The sequence below is a fragment of the Mustela nivalis genome (assembly GCF_964662115.1).
Source record: "Mustela nivalis genome assembly, chromosome: 14".
Taxonomy (NCBI): Eukaryota; Metazoa; Chordata; class Mammalia; order Carnivora; family Mustelidae; genus Mustela; species Mustela nivalis.
The window spans coordinates 59005476-59024353 of NC_139033.1; the positions used below are offsets into that span (position 1 = coordinate 59005476).

The 18878-nt window shown below is 38.5% G+C and overlaps 1 protein-coding gene across 2 annotated transcripts in view; it reads left to right on the plus strand.

Annotated features, from left to right (window-relative positions):
* Positions 1 to 18728, plus strand: part of B4GALT6 (beta-1,4-galactosyltransferase 6) — a 67025-nt gene extending 48297 nt beyond the window's left edge. For both annotated transcript variants that reach the window (XM_082699602.1, XM_082699603.1), the window contains exons 5-9: positions 4006 to 4122; positions 11148 to 11335; positions 14237 to 14359; positions 14639 to 14740; positions 15230 to 18728. In XM_082699602.1, the coding sequence (XP_082555728.1) occupies positions 4006 to 4122; positions 11148 to 11335; positions 14237 to 14359; positions 14639 to 14740; positions 15230 to 15377 (678 nt within the window). In that variant the 3' untranslated portion in view covers positions 15378 to 18728. The remainder of the gene's footprint in view (positions 1 to 4005; positions 4123 to 11147; positions 11336 to 14236; positions 14360 to 14638; positions 14741 to 15229) is intronic.
* Positions 18729 to 18878: the final 150 nt, after the last annotated feature.

An 18878-nucleotide genomic window follows, 5' to 3' on the forward strand; every position in this document is an offset into this window, starting at 1 on the left:
TTTCTTACTTGGGTGATGAGTGTGTATATTGAATGCAAATGAGAGAAAAAAGCACAATTAATCACAACGGCTGTGGGGTAGTGTGGAGTTGGTCCTCAGACGTATCAGTGTGGGGTACAGCATGCTGCACTGGTGTGCATGGTATGATACGGTAAAATAATTTGGGATTGAAAAATTAAGTATTCTTGTTCTTTCTTCATTGGTCTGTATCAGACACTGGATTTTAAATTTTATGGTTTGTTTTCTTCTCATTTTCTGGGAGAAAGGTATATCACGCACAGAAGTAGTTCCTGTTTTAAAGATTTTAGTAGATGGTAAACTCCATGTGAGTGACCAGGTAACAATATTGGAAGTGGAATTCCTAGGAGTAAGCTAACTCAAGGATCTAAAAATAAGCTTATTTTATTAAGGAACTGTACGGTAATGGCTGCTCTTATTTCATTTCAACTTGACACAAACCCTTCTCAGAAGAGTTTCTAGTTCTGAGCTATGCAGCTAAAGGTAGGAGATGAAATTTGGACGTCATTCAGAGGTGACTTGAATTTGCCATATTTAACTAATTTAGTAAGGACTATCCTTGTTCGCTCTCTGCCCCCGACTTGTTTACACTTTCCTAACGTCCCATTCCAATCTTAGAACAGAGCTGAGAGGGAGAAAAAGAATTACTAGATTTATGTTACACATGGGCTACCAACATGATTCTTAATATTTGAGGGTTTTTTTTTTTTTCTTAAAAAAAAAAAAAAAACAACTAAGTTCATTGATGGCCTATTAATTGGAACTGAGATCTTCCAAATCTAATGATCTCAGCAGTTCTCAGGTGTTGCTGAACACTGGAGGTTCAAGTGGAAAATTCAGCACGTGTTGGAGGCCTTATGGAGGAAGGCAAGCTTATTTTGAAGGGGGTGCGTAGAAGGCAAAGATGGCAATGCTTTTCTGAACATTCAAAGTAAAGTTTTCACCTGTGGCTTTGCCTTTCCATTTGGGGGTCAGTGGGAGATCTGAGCCACTTCTGTCTAAAACCTAAAGGACCAGGCAGTGCTCGTTGCATGTGTCTGTTCAGAGGCACAGGGTTCTGTTTCTCGTCTCTGATGGCTCAGAGATGAGTCTTAGACACCTCCTGTGCAGAAGAACCACCCAGGTAAAAATGATGATTCTTGAACATAGTGCTCAGACATTCTGATGCTCTTGGTGGGAAGGGACAAGAACCTTTTTTATCAAGTGCCTCCTGTTGAGAAGCTCCTGTGAACACTAGAAGTGGGAAGGTTGAGAAAGAGGGAGCTGGAACACTGTGGAGAATGAGAGCTCAGCGGCTTCCGCTGTGCTCCATCCTAGGCAGTGGGAGACTAGGGAGCCCTCGCTGGGGGCAGGCGTGGAGCCGGGTCACTCAGGGACACCGTAGCTGCTGGTGTGCTCGAAGTTTGAAAGTAGGACACATACTTGGTGGGAAATAGCATGTAGTAAACACTTTTCTTGCTGATCTTCTCATGGTCAGAATAAGAGAAAATAAACGAGAAAAATAGGTGCATAAATTCAGTAAGATTAGGAGTCTAAAGTGAGCGCAAACTGAATGGGATAATTTTGCTTGAATAAGAGGTGGTGCGGATAGATTCATGAAGGTGAAGTGTTATTTTGCAGAAGATAATAACCAGATGTTGTGTGTTTCCACTGGAAATACATCAACAGGAGAGTAGCTCAAACAGCAACTTAGGGTACCCGCCAAAAATGCCCTGAAACAGAGGTTATTAAATCTTGAAATAGATTATTGCAGAACACTGAGATCTTCATTTTTAGGCGATAAATTGTAAACTTTTTAAGAATGTCATTCCACAGCCAGAAGAAGGGACATGCCAAATGAATTTCTAAGATATGATTTAGCTTTGTTTTAATAAAAACTTTACTTTAGGCAAAATATTCAAAATATTTGATAGCTATCTCATTAAAAAATGGACATTTATTTGCTATTAAGAGAACAGTTTAGCTTATTTTGAATTTGCCAAGACACTGGTAATTTCATTTCCCATATTCTCAGTTTCTTTATAAGATTAAGAAAGAAAAACAGCTCTTGATATTTTAAATCCTTCATTGAACAAAGGACTGTATTATGGCCTATGACTTTGTTTATTCTTAGATGTTAAACTCATCACTCAGTGTAATTGCATTTAATTAACATGGACTCAGCAGCCATTTAATAGCTTCTTTCCTTAAATATTCATAATTCTCCTTAACTGCTTTTATAGCCCATTTATATTATGTCCTAGGCAGCTAACTTGTGGCCAAATTCAGGATGAGGAAGGGCAAGCTTGATGCTTATTTCTGCAGAAGTTATCACGCTGTTCACTTCAGATAAGGCTAGTGGTAGGAGTCTTTCTTGCCATCTGACTCCTTCCTCTCCTTTGACTTTTCGTAGCAGTTCACTCTCCTAAGAGTGAACCTAGGGGTCCCTACTAGGTTTGGGAGTTGTACTGATTTGGGAATAGTGTGGCTGCACCAGCAATGGACAGTGACTCCCACCAGCAGGTTCCCAGTCACGGGGCGGGGGGGTGGATTGAAGGGACTCTTGGATGTGGGGTAGGTTTGCTCCAGCAGCCTTGTGGTCCTCAGTTCAAGAGGTGCCTTATGAGAAAGCCAAATGGGAATGGGATCCAAATTGGGCCTGGCAGAGGCACGAGAGCCTCTTGAGCTCCTACCACATACTGAATGTAAGACAGTGTGAACAGGAAGACAGCAGCATTGTAGCAGTCATCGTGCCTTCCTGCATTAAGGGAAAATTAGTGGTGGTGTTTCTAGTTTAGATGTTCTTAGTTTTGCTAAACTGTCTTTTTGGGCTTTTTAAAAGAAAACTAATGTTTAGAAAACATTTGAGTTTTTCAAGAGCAAAATCTAAATTGTAGGGCAACTTAGCTTATATGACAAAGTTTGGATCCAGGAAATAGGGGGTTTGAATAAGTGATGATTGATAATATTCATTTATTCTTATTTTATATGAACAAATTTTATGTAGATGTTGTTTTTTAGTCTTGATTTTCAGAGTCCCAATACATTTTTTTTCTATTAGAAGATACATTGATTTACTGAGAAACCATTTAAATTCCATATATACATTTTTTTCTTTTGTCCTTTAGATTATGTAAGAAACACATTTTTTTGGCTGCTTAAAAAAGATAAATTTCTCTCTTTTCTGCTGTTTACATTACTTTTTTTGTTAAGCTTCACTTTAAACCCAGTATTATCCTATCACTGAAATAAATACAACATGTATCAAAAATTCAGTTGTGCATTTTGATTAAATGAAAGATATTAATATAATTATGATAATTCTATGATATATCCTTTATATTTCTCAAAATAACTGTAGGCCAGGTAGGTAACTTGTAGGATAGTAGATATTCAATTGGGATCTCTTAATTTCAGTTTAAAAACCATGAATTTATTATTTATGATCTACTTTAAAATCTAGAAGTTACTCTTGACAATTCCTTCCCCAACTCCTTCTATCCCATCCATAAGCCAGTCCTGTTAATTTACTTCTTAAATGGTTCAAAATTCATGTACCTCTCCTCTCCTCCACTCTCCCCTCAGTTATGGCTACCATTGCCTCTTGTATTGACTTGTATTGTAATTGTGTTAATGTCCTCACCAGCAACCTGAATCTATTTTGGGCTTTTTCCAGTCTACTCTCCATGGGAGTGTTTGCCATCCCCAAATGGGATTTTATCACTTTTAATGAATCTTTCCAAGATTTCCCATGGTGTTGTTAGAATAAAGACGCAATCTAAGAAGTGGCCTTCAGAGCCCACTTATACCTCCCCAGGTTCACAAGACCCTAAGTGGCACAAAGGCAAGGGCCATGTCTGTGTTTTCTCACTGTTGGATCTCTGGTGAGAAAATCCATAAAGGTATGACTTTAAAACCTTCAGAAATTTTTTAAGGATCAGTTTTTATCTTTACCTCCAGGGCTTGCTGTTCTATTTATTTATATATGTGACTATTTTGTTTTTAAAGGTGGCAGTTCTCATTCCTTTCCGTAATCGCCATGAACATCTTCCGATTTTTTTCTTGCATCTGATTCCAATGCTCCAGAAGCAGAGGCTGGAATTTGCCTTTTATGTCATTGAACAGGTGAGAATGTTACTCTTTATCTTTCAATTTTTAAAAAAATTTTAAAAATTTTATTATTTTTTTTAGAGCGTGTGTGTAAGTGGTAGGGGAGGGGGAGAGAGAGAGGGAGAGAAAGACTCTGAAGTGGGCTCCATGCTCAGTGCAGAGCCCGATGTGGGGCTTGATCTCACAACCCTGAGATCATGACCTGAGCTGAAATCAAGAACTGGACACTTAACCGACTGAGCCACACAGTGTCCCAGGTGAGAATATTTTTCAAAATGGTACCTAAGTGTACTGGACCTTAATAAATTCTTAGATATGGTGGGATTTAAAAATGTTTAGCTTAGAGTGAATCTTTAGTTTCATATTTGGGTAAATTCTTATTTGGGATTGAGTATGTTACATATGTCACATTTATTAATCCATTTATCAGTTGATGTGCTCCTGTTGTTTTTAATCATGTCTTACCTATTAAAATGAGACTTTTTAAAAATTTAAAAAAAAATTTTTTATAAACATATAATGTATTTTTAGTCCCAGGGGTACAGGTCTGTGATTCTCCAGGTTTACACACTTCACAACACTCACCAGAAACATTTTTTAAATTAGTCTTCATATTATCAGCTAATTTTTTTTTCTATAAATCTTTTTCATATCTCAGTATTCCATACGTTAGAATTTCTTTCAGTCTTATTTGCACCCTTTGAGGATATTTACCATACTTTTAGTTTTTTCCACCTCTGTCATTACCTAGTTTTATACTTAAAGTATTGTCTTCGATTTCTTCCCTCACTTTCCCCATCCCCACCTCCCAAGCACGAGGCACTTGCTGAATTTTATCAGTGATTTCTAGGTAGCATTTCTAGAAGGTGCACTCCATTTATGTTTCAAATATATTGCAATTTGGGTACTTTTGGTTTTGACCTTGATAACCTCATTTTATCCTGATATTCCTTCTTTTTCCTCACGCTAAACCTGACTAAAAACGGATTTCCTTACTTATCAGTAGACAGAAAGTGACCTAGCTTATATTATTAAATGCTCCTTTGTTGTGTTTTTTTTTTTTTTCGTGAAACATATTCAAATTATGTTTCTAAGATTATTATATGTAGTATGTTTTCCCAGCTCCTTTGTGGCTTATTCTAGATCTCCTCTTAGCTTTTTGCCTGTATTTCCCCCCCTAGAAATACTTGGTGTTTATGCTAACTTACACTTCTCTGTATATAAATCACCTTTTTAAGGTGATTTGTTCCCATGCAGTGATGCATATAGTGTATGTGTACTTTTTAATGTGAAAACCTATACTATGAAAATGGATTTTTTTTTAATCTGATAACAAATCAAAACTTTTAACTTCTTTTATGATAGCCATAGTTAAAAAACCTCTAGGTCAGTTTTACCAACTGCTAGTTTCCTTTTTTGAAACTTCAGTCTCCTAATGTGTAGGGAGGTGAGATGTGTGTGTCTGTGTTTTTGCAGTCCTCCTCTCTACCAGCTGAGCTATGGAAGAGGGCACTGTGTTTGTGCTTTTAAAGGTATATTCTTCTGAGAGTCCAGCACCGCTGAATTATTTTGTGTAGGTGATGAAGCAACCTTTACAAACCAGCTAAGATCCATATTTTATCAACCACTTAAGTCTAAATCTCAGCCTTGATCAGTATTAATTCAGCCCATGTATCTGATGGTGGGTGGTTTTGAGGTAGTAACATTTTTACCACATATGAAAAAAAAGAATGATTCTTCTGCTGGACTGGTGCCCAGAAGAGCCAAGCAATTGAAGAACAGTTTAGAAGTCCCAGTGAAATAGGGAACAGTGAACATACATTTACCACTTCTCTTTTTCAAATTCCTAAAACGAGAGTGAAAGAAAAAAACTTAAAAAAAAAAAAAAGTTTTAAACCAGAAGGACAAAAGAGTCGGTCGTTGAGAGATTGCAACTCATTTCTGGACGTCAGGAAGCAGATGGGGCACTCACAGCTCCTGTAATAGAGCAGAGGATGTTCAAACCCACATGCTTGTGGAGGGTGATGGTGACAAGTGTTGAGTCAGTTTGCTGGACAAAGTCCTGCGGATCCCGGCAGTTGAAAGATGTCACAGGTAGACTGAATTACAGGGCTAAAGTAACAGGGTTGTTTAAAAGTTTGATTGCAAAACAGTCAAATTCCCACTTCCCCATCTATGCTTATGCTGCCAAGGGATTACTCCATTGTGTCTTGTAAAAAATCAAAGTTTAAGTTTGTCCTCTGGAGAAACCACACCACAGAAAGTCCTGAGTCTGCTAGCCCAGCTCAGCTTGGGGGGCTTTGGAACAGAGGGGCTAAGTAAGTTTGCATGCCAGCTCTAGGGATCCCTCAGGCCTTTTCTCTGTCTAGTTTTTTGAAGCCAGCAGTTAGGCACGAATCCCCCCCAACCCCTCCAACTGAGGCACGGCATGACTAGTATCTTTGTTAGAGAAACAGATTAGCCCCAGGGAAAAGATGCCTCATCTAATATTTAGAAATTTCCAAAGGAAATTTCCAAAGCTCCATGAAGCCCTTTCCTTCAAGCAACAATGGGGTTACAGCAGGGAGCTCAGCAAGGCAAGGCCCTTGTTCTGATGAGGAGAGATGGACAGTACATAACTTGTGATATGTCAGGAGGAGCTCAGGGGTAAAAGGGCACAGAGAGCAGTAAAGGTAGGGAGATGTGCCCTTTTATACAGACTGCTCTGGGAAGGCCTCCTGGGGGAGACGACATTGGGACAGCCTGGAGTCATGTGATGGGATGTGGATTCCAGGCCAATGTGTCTGTCCTGTACTGGAGCGCCGGGTGGGGGATGGTGTTAGGGAAGAAGTCCAAGAGGGCATGAGAAGCAAAAATGGAGGGCGGACAAGCCAGGGTGGGGACATGGATTATCACCAGTGAGGCTGGAAGACACTGGAGGGTTTTCAGTAAATCAGTGACATAATCTAACTGAGGCTTTGAAAAGATGACTGTGGTGAGAGCAGGCAGAGTGGGGCAGGAGCGGAGACAAGGGCAGCTGTGGCGCTTTGCAGAAGTCCGGCAGGAGGAGACATGGGCTTGCGCTGCCGTGGTCGCTGACGGGGAGGTAAGCTGCGGTGGGGTTTGGCTGACTCCGTCAGCTTGAAAAGTAACATTCCTGCTGACGAATCAGATGTGTGTTGTGAGTGACGGAGAACCATCCACAGTGCTGGCATGTGTGTCTTGAACAAGGGTGTTGCCATGTTCCGGGCTGTCAACATGCAGGGCATGGGGGGGAATGGGGCTTTTGGTTTTATATTTTAGTTTGGTTTAAGGATTTGCTTATGCACCGGTGTGATGTATGTGCATGTGTGGTGTATGTGTTTGAGTCAAAAGCGGGATGCCACAGAGCTCTCATAGCTTCGTGGAGACTCTCCCCAGCTTTTTAGAGCCTCACTCTCAAACACGAATGCCAAGGCTACTCCGATCTTGAAGAAAGCTTGCACAAGAGGGGATAAAACCAATCCAAGAGAAGGAGTGTAGAGAATAGAGACAATGAAGGAAACAGAGAAAATCTTAAAAGAACAACAAAAGCTCATAATCAATATCCACAGAGCGAAAAGATCATGAATCTGCAAAAATAGGGCATCATAAAGGAAGAGTAGTCAGAATAAGGATGTTACTGTAAACGAAAATGTCCGAACTAAACAAAACTGAGTACAATGGCTGGAATATAAACTTAAGAAAATAACTCCTAAAGTAGAACAAGACGTAAGAAATTAAGACCATCAGTCAGTACCAGTATGTCACGGGGTAACCACCTCCCAGACGGCCCGCAAGGATTTTTGCCTCTGTGCAGCCAGGCCTCGAGTCGTCTCTTCCCACAGCGAATATGAGCTGACTTGCCTGGGCAGCCAGACTGCAGGAATGGCAGTGTGTGACTTCTGAGGGCGGGTCAGAAAGACATGGCTGCTTCTGCCTTGGTCTCTTGGATCCCTCACTGTCAGGGAAGCCAGCTGCCAGGTCACGAGGACACTCGGGCAGCCCTGGGGAGGGGAAACCAACTTGGCAGCATCATCTTGCTGGCTGTGTGGGCGAGCTCCCACCCCCTCGCCCCCCACCCCGGAAGCGGATCTTCCAGGCCAGGCCGAGATGTCATGGAGCAGAGAGAAGACATCTGTGTGGTTGTTGTCCCAGTTCCCTGCTCACAATTAGCCGTAGATTCACTAATCCAAGTTCTGGAAAAGCAGAGCACACAGAAACTGGGGGGAGTAGGGGGAAAAAGTCCAAAGAAATAATGTAACAAACTTTCCCAGGAGGAAAGGCATGTCTTCAGATTGAAGGAACTCACAGGTACATGTGAATAAAATCTAGATCCACTGTGAAGCGTGTTATTTTGAAATTTTAGAATACGAATTAAAAAGAAAAGGTATCAAGAAGAAATTCTGTAGGATTTCCAGTGATTATATATCAGGATCATAGGAAACTTCTCAGTAATGCTGACAGCTAGAAGATTGTGGATCCAGGCCTTTATAATTCTAGCGGAGGAGCACCTGGGTGGCTCAGTTTGGGTTAAGTGCCTGCCTTCAGCTCAGGTTACGATCCCGGGTTCCTGGGGTTGAGTCCTGGCTCTGGGTCCTTGCTCAGCAGGGAGCCTGCTTCTCTCTCTGCCTCTGCCTGCTGTTCCCCGGCTTTGTACACACACACACACACACACACACACACACACTCTCTCTCTCTCTCTCTCTGACAAATAAATAAATAAAATTTAAAAAAAACTAATTGTAGAGATTGTGATTTTTAACCTAGAAATTTTTACCCAGCCAAAATGTCAATCAGTTGTAAGGTAGACTGATGATAGCTAGCTAGCTAGCTAGATTTTTTTTTTTTTTTTCATGGACCCTTACTTAGGAAGCTGTTGAGGGATGTGCCTTAACAAATAGAGAAAGCCAAGTCAGGGACAGGGGTGATGCCAGGGAATGAAGAAGGCCTGGGATGAGAGGTGCCCATGGTTAGACCTCTCCAGATTGGAGCAAGAATCCAGGGCAGTGGGAAATGCCTTTGGGCTTGAGGAGGTGGAAAAGGAGTTGATAGATGACTTGATGTGCTCGAATTACATCAATTATTAACAAGTAAAATGTTTATCTGTTGGGGCTTTTGTACAAAGTAATAATAGAAAACTAAGAAAACAGAAGCTGGTTATTAATCCCAGTTTAAAAACCAGCATCATAATTCACTTGGCACTCAAGAATGTGTGTGTGTGTGTGTGTGTGTGTGTGTGTGTGTGTGTGTAAAATTTATTTGAGATAGAGCGAGAACACAAAGGCAGAGGGAGGAGAAGCAGACTCCCCGTTGAGTGGAGAGCCCAATGTGGGGTTCAGTCTCAGGACCCTGAGATCATGACCTGAGCCAAAGGCAGATACCCAACCAGTCAAGCCACTCAGGTGCTCCTGTACTCAAGAAATATTTATGCAGTCCTAATGATGTAAATTATGTTATAACTGTATTGGGAAAATGGATGGAGGGGCAGTGAGTATGGTGGTGTGAATCCTCAGTGGCCAGGGTAGGAAGTCAGTAGACAATGTCTAACATTAATGAAGCCATTATTATCTCAACATTAATGAGAGTCAGAACTCTCATCACCTTGCAATATGGAGAGAAGTGCCGGATAAACTACTACAGGAGGTGAAATGCTCTACTTTTGGAAGGTGAAGATGGGTTAGATGGGTTAGACTTCTTATTTTGATTATAAGCCATAAAGCATTATGTCCACACTTAATAAAACCAATTTTTGAAAACCTGAAAGGAATTTGTTCACACTGACGTTGATGTGCCAGTAGTGACACTATAATTTAACTTACCTCCCTTTCCTTTTTATTCTCCTTTTCAATGGTGAAGAAAGAAGCTGTAAAAAGGAAAGTGAAAAGTAAAAGTAAAAGTAAAGTTCATGCAGGACTTGGGACAGGAAATTCTTTCTCCCTCCGGCGGCAGCCCTCTGGTGATGACTGTGCTGTGTATCTCATTTGCTTCTGTCATCATCTTATTTTATTTTCTAGTTTGGAAATGATTTTGAGAAATATTGCGAAGGCGTGGATAATTGCTGTTTAATTTCCTTCAGATACAGAATGAAGCAATTTAATTGCCGGTGCACCTTTATATAATTTCCCTCATGAATAAAGGGAAGTGAATATTCTGTAGGAAGTTGGGTTCTGTGTAATAAGTTCCCATCTTCTTGTTCCTTAAAGTGTTCTTGGTCTGTATCATAAGCAAGAATAAGAAAAAGAGGAAGTGTTTGTTGCCCATGCACATTAATAGACTTTTCTTAATAATAAAGGTAAATGATTGTAATAAAGGAAGTTGGGTTTTGTGTAGTAAGTTTCACTTCTTTATGTCTCTCAAAATGTTGGTGTCTTTATTATAAGAATTAACAGTACAGAATTAGCTCTCACTGGCCTTGTTCTGTAAGCAGAGGCCTACTGTTTGTCCTGTCCCAGTTAACTTCATGCTTCTCTTAGCCTTGACACATATGGAAAGCTTCACTGAAAAATACAACATATATTATTATTATTTTTTTAAAGATTTTATTTATTTATTTGACAGAGAGACACTCAGCAAGAAAGGGAACAGAAGCAGGGGGAGTGGAAGAGGGAGAAGCAGGTTCCCTGATGAGCAGGGAGCCTGATGTGGGGCTCGATCCCAAGACCCCGGGATCATGACCTGAGCTGAAGGCAGATGCTTAACGACTGAGGCACCCAGGCACCCCACAACCTATATTATTTTTAATGGTTTTAATTTTTTCTCCCTGTCATAAGTGATCTGTATTCTGATGTATTTGAAGTAAAATGGAAACATCCCGTAAATGCACTACATGACAGCGTTTTCTTATATGTGACCAAAGTACAAAAGGACGTAGTAACTAAATCTAAACAGCATATTTGGAGAGCCTGACATGTTTTCTTGTTTTATCTAGTTTATTTGGATGTATTTACTCTTATTATTTGACCATGATTCAACAAGTTAGAAAACCATAGAGCAAAGTCAGATGACAAAGCCTGACTACGTTTCTGTTTTCCTTTGTGAAGACTGGCACACAGCCTTTTAACCGTGCGATGCTCTTCAATGTGGGCTTCAAAGAGGCCATGAAAGACAGTGTCTGGGACTGCGTCATCTTCCATGATGTGGATCATCTACCCGAGAATGACCGAAACTATTACGGCTGTGGAGAAATGCCACGTCATTTTGCAGCGAAGCTGGATAAATACATGTATATGTGAGTAATAAGCCTTCCTCTTGAGAGCAGATCATATACTTAAAAATCGTGTCATTGAAGGGGTAGCTCTCTCAGTGTGCCTCGATCTGAGGGCTCAAAAGCCTGAGAGATCTTGCACTTCACTTGGTCTTCACAGGGAGCTGGGGATAGTCACTCACCCGCCATCTAGGCGCTTCCTCAAGAGATGTGCATTTGGGTAGATGGGAAAGAGAACCTGGGCTTTATGTGAGGCAAAAGTAGGTTTAACTTAGGGTTCCTCACGTATCAGTGATAGGACTTTGTTCGTTCCTTCTATCCCTGCATGATGGCTTTCTTGATTGTTGGAGTCGTAGAGTCTGACCTTAGGACTGTAGGAGACCACACACCCTGGGCCTGCCCTGAATAGGTGCATGGAGCACACGGTGGCTCCCTTCTTTTTTCTTTTTTTTTTTTTTTCCAGATTTTATTTATTCCTTTGGGAGAGACAGAGATAGTGACAGAGAGCGCAAACAGGGAACACGAGTGGGGAAGAGATGGAGGAGCAGGCTCCCGAACGAGCAAGGAGCGCAATGAGCACCTTGATCCCAGGACCCTGGGATCATGACCTGAGCCAAAGGCAGACGCTTAACCAACTGAGCCACCCACGCAACCCCCGTGGCGGCTCCTTTCTGCTTCCCCTTCTCCAGTGACTTATTATGGTGCGGAGAAGGCCCTTTCTCTGTAGTGTGTCTTCTTTCTAAGTTATAGGTTCTTGTCTTGCCTTTATTAATAAGAGGCAGACCTTTCTTGCTCTCTGACTGCACATTCCTTGAAATGTAAACAGTTAGTAGAGCTGTGACAGTAACTTAAGTTGACATTGAAGCATGCAGTCATCACAGTTTTCATTGGTTGATGGAAGTGGAGAGAAGACAGAGCAGAACAGAAGGTTCAGTTGTAAGCCTGGAGCAAAAGCGATGTTCCCTACTTCACAGCTGTGCCTGCTGCCTGACCTACAGGGTAGGGGGAGACAAAAAATGCTAAGGACATGACCAGGTGAATCAGCACTAGAACAGGAAAAGAATACTTTTCTTTCCCTCTCTCTTTCTTCTTTATTTATTATGTCTTCCTTTTACCCAATTTTTCTTCATTTTGGATATAGTACAATCGATTGTTTACACCTAAACAGAACAATAAATGGAATTAATGTGCTTACCAGTTTATACATGTTAATGAAAACACACACGCCCTTATCCATATCTACCTATCTATTGATCTGGGGTTTCTCCCAAACCAGTAGCCTGCGGAAGAATAATCTAGCTGGCGTGGGAAGCCCATGCCATGACAAGTGCCATGAGTACTTGTCAGCGCTGCTGACCCCCAGCTCGGGATATAAGCAGGACCGTTACCTCCCAGATGTAAACCTCGCGCCGTCTCCTGGGACACTGTGGTTGTCCTTGGGCGCCTCTAGCCATTGGGGCCAAGACTGCTTTCTTCCTCACCCGTTGAGTCCATGCAGGAGCTGCTTCTCCCACACCGGATCTCCGTGGGCACCCAGCACTTCTTCCCACAGGGAATGAGACGAGATGACAGTCCTCCCACAAAAACAATGAGATCTGCTCTCCCCCTTCTCTGAGGCAGCTTTGCTATAGTCCCAGCCGGATTTCCCTCAGCTTGGTTTCTAGATGCTGCGCATGGTCAGATTTTCCCTGCTGGCCCCCCCACATTGACCTAACTTCTGCAGGGGCCCTGCTGTACCACTTCCCATTAGTACGGTTGGGCCCACAGGAATTTACTCAGAACTAAGTCTGGGGGTGCTCCCTTGAGATCAGAAAACCAATCTATATCAAAACAAACAACTTGATTTGCCAAATTCCTTGGTGTATGAGTTAAGGAAAGGTAAGGAAACTAAATCCAAACTTGAAAATGTAGTAGTCATTTCTCCAAGAGACAAATACTGCATGACCTCACCTATATGTAGAATCTAAAACAAATGACAAACTCATAGATACAGAGGACAGATTGGTGGTTGCCAGAAGTGGTGGGCTGGTGGAGGGGGTGGTGACTGAAGGGGGTTAAAAGGTACAAAGTTCAGTTGTAAGTTATATTTGTCCTGGAGGTGTAATGTCCAGCATGGTGATTAGAGTTAATGATACTCTACTATATATTTGAAAGTTGCTAAGAGAATAGTTCTTAAAAGCTCTCATCACAAGAAAACAAAGAATTCTGTAACTGTGTATGGTGATGGATATTAGCTAGATTTATTGTGGTAATCATTTTATAGTATATATGTATGTGAAATCATTATGTTGTATACCTAAAATGAATACAGTGTTATATGTCTATTATATCTCAATCAAAAAGTGATTTATCTAAATATTAGTACATTAAAGATAATATATTTGTAAATATCTGTGCATATTATGGTATTATACCAAACAGGTATGATTATTATTGGAACAGGCAGCTAGTCATTTCAAAATTAAATGCTAGAGTTGTAATTACTAATTTATTTTTATCCTGGTCTATCTACATAATAAGTGATGCATTTATAATTAAGTTCAATTGATTTAGAATACTTTATTAACTTAACAGCATCTAACATTGCATTGACAACTATTGATGTATTTAATCAAGTTTGCTTTGGTGTGGAAGTCTTATCAATTTTTGAACACTGCATTGTGAGTCTTACAAAATAACAATATTGAGTATTAAATTTCATTTATCACAAGTGTTTTACCTAACATAGATATTTTGCTAGACTGTGAAAATGTTTTCTTTCTTGGTGTACTTTATATTTCCCAGAATATGATTTAATCTGCACAATTGTTTATATGGAAAATAAGAATATATTTTGCAAGGCACATATAAGACTGAAAACTTGATTTCAGTTGGCAAACTATTTTGATTTCATTTTTAGAATGCTGTATTCTGCTTTCTTTTTAGTCTTCCATATAAAGAGTTTTTTGGTGGTGTAAGTGGACTGACAGTGGAACAATTTAGAAAGATCAATGGTTTTCCTAATGCCTTCTGGGGATGGGGAGGAGAAGATGATGACCTTTGGAATAGGTATGTTGAGGTACAAACTGCTTAGTAATAGAATTTGTATAAATTTCCTTTCTGTTAGTTTCATTGCACTTTGCTATTCCAAGAAAAGATTTTTGGGGATGGAAAATTTTTGAGATTTTTAAATCCTGCTTTGTGTTTCTACCTTTCTTCATTAAGAGTGCCTTCTGAAATTATTGACCACTCTAATGAGAGCCTTCTTCTGCATTTCAAGTTAAATTCAGGTAGTCAATTTTTATGTCACAGTTTATTCCTTTATATTTTTATTTCCATGTTTTGTAGAGTTCACTATGCTGGATACAATGTAACAAGGCCAGAGGGAGACTTGGGAAAATACAAGTCTATTCCTCATCACCATCGAGGTGAAGTCCAATTTTTAGGACGGTAAGTTTAATATCACCTTCAGATAAAAAGGTTTCAGAATATTTTGATGTATGAAAAATTTGTTAAAAAACATTGCAGCCTCAAAAAAATCTTTGGCAGGGAATTTTCTGTTGATCTTATTTTCTCTTATAGAAGTAAAATATTTTTGTGCTTATTTTGAGGAGAGATATGTATATATTTATATTAAAGAGCCCAGTTAACTATATAAAAAGTGTTCCCTTAACATAAGATGTATTATTTCATAAAACATTTTATTTCTTAAGGATGTCTGAGTTGTAAGTGTGCAAAATAATTTTTTCAGGAGGCTTTTTAAAACTAGTAAAAATGCTAATTTAGATAATGGTTTAAAAGATCTTTAATTATATATGAAAAGTAAAAATTGAAAAAGCTTAAATGCTTTAATTGTAGAATGACCCTGACCATATTTGTCATCAGTTTTTCTTTTTGAACGTGTTCCTGCTTTTTTCATTTTTTTCTCTAACACCATAGGTATAAATTGCTAAGATATTCAAAAGAGCGTCAGTACATCGATGGATTGAACAATTTAATATATACGCCAAAAATACTGGTTGACAGGTTGTATACAAATATATCTGTAAACCTCATGCCAGAGTTAGCTCCCATTGAGGACTACTAAAGGAAACAGCTCTCAAGGCAAGACAGACTGCAATGCTGGATCATCAACTAGGAGCCTGCTCTTACTGGAGGTCAGTGAGTGGGTGTGTCCTGGTGCCCTGCTGTGATGAGGAGAGCCAGCAGCCCCCAGTGTTGACAGCGTGAGATTAGAGACCATCACCCACCCTCTTCTCTGAGACACACCCCCACAGCGAGCACTGCAGATACCCAAGGCCCTTGCTGAAATCTGGAAGTTAAGAGAGCTCCCTACAAAGAGAAAATTTTTATACTAAAATATATAATTTAATTCAAGAGAATGCTTTATTTCTGTTTAAACATGTTTTGTATATATGTGATGTAAATTTACGTGTTCAAATTGTTGAAAAAAAAGATGTGTTGCAGTTTTGCATGTAATTGGTTATGCCTTTATCGGACTTTTATAGACATTTTTTATTTGCATGGAAGAAAACAATGCAAATTTATGTCACTAAACAAAGGTTAACCCTTGTGTGAAATGAAGGAACTGTCAATAATTGACAGCCAACTACTACAGTAAACTGTTATACTAGTTTTGAGCTTTAGACCTTCAGCCTTTTGTGTGGAAGAAGTCACAACTTCCCTAGGGTTTTAAAGGGTAAGAAGAAAGTACTTAGACCACTTTTCTTCCTACCAAAATTACCTGTTTTTTTCCTTGCTTGCAATCCCATCAGATTTTGCTAAATCACAACCATATTGTTTATGCATATTGCATGAGTATTACCAAGAAAATCTTAAACGTTGTGATGTTAACATGATATAAAGGACCTCTTTATGTTAACTGTCTTTCATGTATCTTTGGTGTAATTGTCAGGGATTTTGTGCCTCAAAAAATCTTCCTGAGGTAGTGTGTGTTTGTACACTGTATTTTTTTTTTACTTCATAGTGAACAGCACTTTTATTATTTCTAGTTCAGAAGAGCCAAAAAACAATTTTCATTTAAAAAAAATCAAAACAATTTTTTTAAAAGAATGAGCTATGGAAAACCCAGTAGTACTTATACAAATGAATTATAATATTAGATAAGAAATTAAATGTTCTATTTTTATGAAGATAAATGCTTAGTAGATAAAAACAAATTTTAAGTTTAGTTCTCAGACTCATAGAATTTCAAGTTTTTGAAGGGAACCTTTAATGTCAACCAGTTTTATTAGAACTATATATTTTTTTCACTTTTAAGAAATTACATTCCTGGTATTCTTAAAATTGCCTCACTGAAATGATTTAATAGAATTATATTAAAATATATAATCAGTTATTTAAATGAATTGATGTTCTAGGGTACTTCTCTGAGAACACTACCTGACATCCAGTATATTACTTGATCTTAAATTTGGATGAAGTTTTCATGACAAAACCAAATAGCATCCTTATTTTGAAAATTATCAACTATAGGTAACCAAAGATTCTAGAAAATATCTTGATATTTTCACAAATTTAAAACAAAAAAATTATGTATCCATAAAGTGAATCTTCAAAAACAATGAAGAACAATAGAAATCTATCTATGAGGGATGTTGGGATAATATTTGCCTCGTAGATTGTTCACCTAAAACAGAAATATGGTTATTTATCTCAGGTTTGAGTTTAATTTTGAAATACCATCTTTTATGGCAGTAGTAATAATACAAATGACCACAAACCAAATCATAACATAATTGAAATTCTTATACTTTGAAAAAACTGATCACTCTCCCTTAAGATACAAACAGAATTTTCTGTATTTATTTCTCTAGCAATATGTCCAAAATATTTATCTCCCACTTTTTTAGTGGTCCTCAAAATCACAAAAAATCAAACTCTGAAAAGTAAAAAAAATTTGTTCTGAATTTGCATATCTGTTCATTTTGGTCTCATAGCCAATGCAGTTTTTTTAATTGTGAAATGAAAGTCGGTTGGGAATGTTAACGTTTGTGATCACTAACAGGATAGTAGGGGCCTAGTTAACCCAATAATAATTAAATATTTTTTTAATACTTACATATTTTAACTGTGGGGAAAATTAGGGCTGTTTCTGAGTCTTACTTGTAAAACATATTTTTTGCTTTTTAATGTGGAGTGGCCCACATTTTGGAATTCTCATTTTGATACACATTTTACAGTTTTAGGAGAACTCAGTTCTACTAGTATCTGCCTTATTTTCTTGGATTAAGTCTAACAGCCATTTTTGTTTTATGCGTGAGCTATGTTATTTTGCTCTCTTCAGTTTTGAATACAGTATGTCATCCTGTGAAAATCATCTCATTAGTTTGTTTTTCACTTTTACCCTCTTTGTTTTGTTTTGGTTTCACGTGCACACCTAAAATTGATTTTTGCCTATAAAGAATGACTTTTATATGTTTCTGGAAGGGTGATAGAGAGTTTTGCTCAGTTATCTTCATTTTATGAAAATAAATCTATTGCATAAAATTTAACAAATGCATTGCAAATGGAAATTTCTTTTATTGTCATGTTTGGTGGATTTCTTTGGGAATGTGTATTGATTGCCGACTCTATATGAAGTGCAGTGTGAGGTACGCCAACAGAAAAAGTATTGTATTTCTGAACAAATCAAATCAAGCAAGTTGAAACCTTTCTAAAATTATGAAGACATCCTCTGATAACTTACCTGTTGTATTTCTTAGGTTCAAAGTCAAGAAACATATATGTGGACATGGGGCTATCATGAGGTCCCTATGGCACTAACTGGGAAAGTTATGTAGTACCTGTCAGCTCGAGAGAGAAGTAATGATTAATGGCCTGTTTGTAGAAAAGAGAGGGAAAAGTGTAGACATGAGTATTTTTTTAAATCTACATTTAAATTTGTTTGTATTTTGTGAAAAGGTATTCAACCAGAAAACTTATTTACATTATTATCCAAATACATAATTACGTGTTAAAAACTTGCCTAGACCTCTTTTCCAGCCAAACTATTGATATCAATTTTAAAACAAAATGGGAAAACGACCAATACAACAGTACCGTCCTTCTTTTGGAGGCTTCCTACAAGTGAATGCAGGTTTTGTGTCATTTTGTTTGGCCTCTGCTTGTATCTGCTATATTTCTCTTTGTACTTTTCAGATGAATATTAGTACTCTAGATTTGTTGCCTTGTATTTGCAAGTATGCCAACTGAGAGATCTAAAATGGCCATAGTATTGTTTATCAGAAGGAGAAAGTATACTTAAAAATAATTTTATTTATTAGATCTGAAAGGCTTCTACATAAATGCACTGAAATAAATGCTAGTAATTTCTTGTACTCTCATTTTTATTTTTATTTTTATTTTTTTGCTTCTCATGGAAATGTTTGTACTTTTTTATCATTGTCTTTTATGAAATATAATGTTCTAAAGACTCCATGTGACACTGTTAATTATTTTCGCTCAGGAACTTTTGGGGGCTTACCTGGTTTTTTTATTGTGTTTGTTTTCCTAATTTTGAGGAGAACTGCTCATGAATACCTTGGTTGCACAAGATGGCAGTAGAAGCATAAAGCGGCCATTGTGT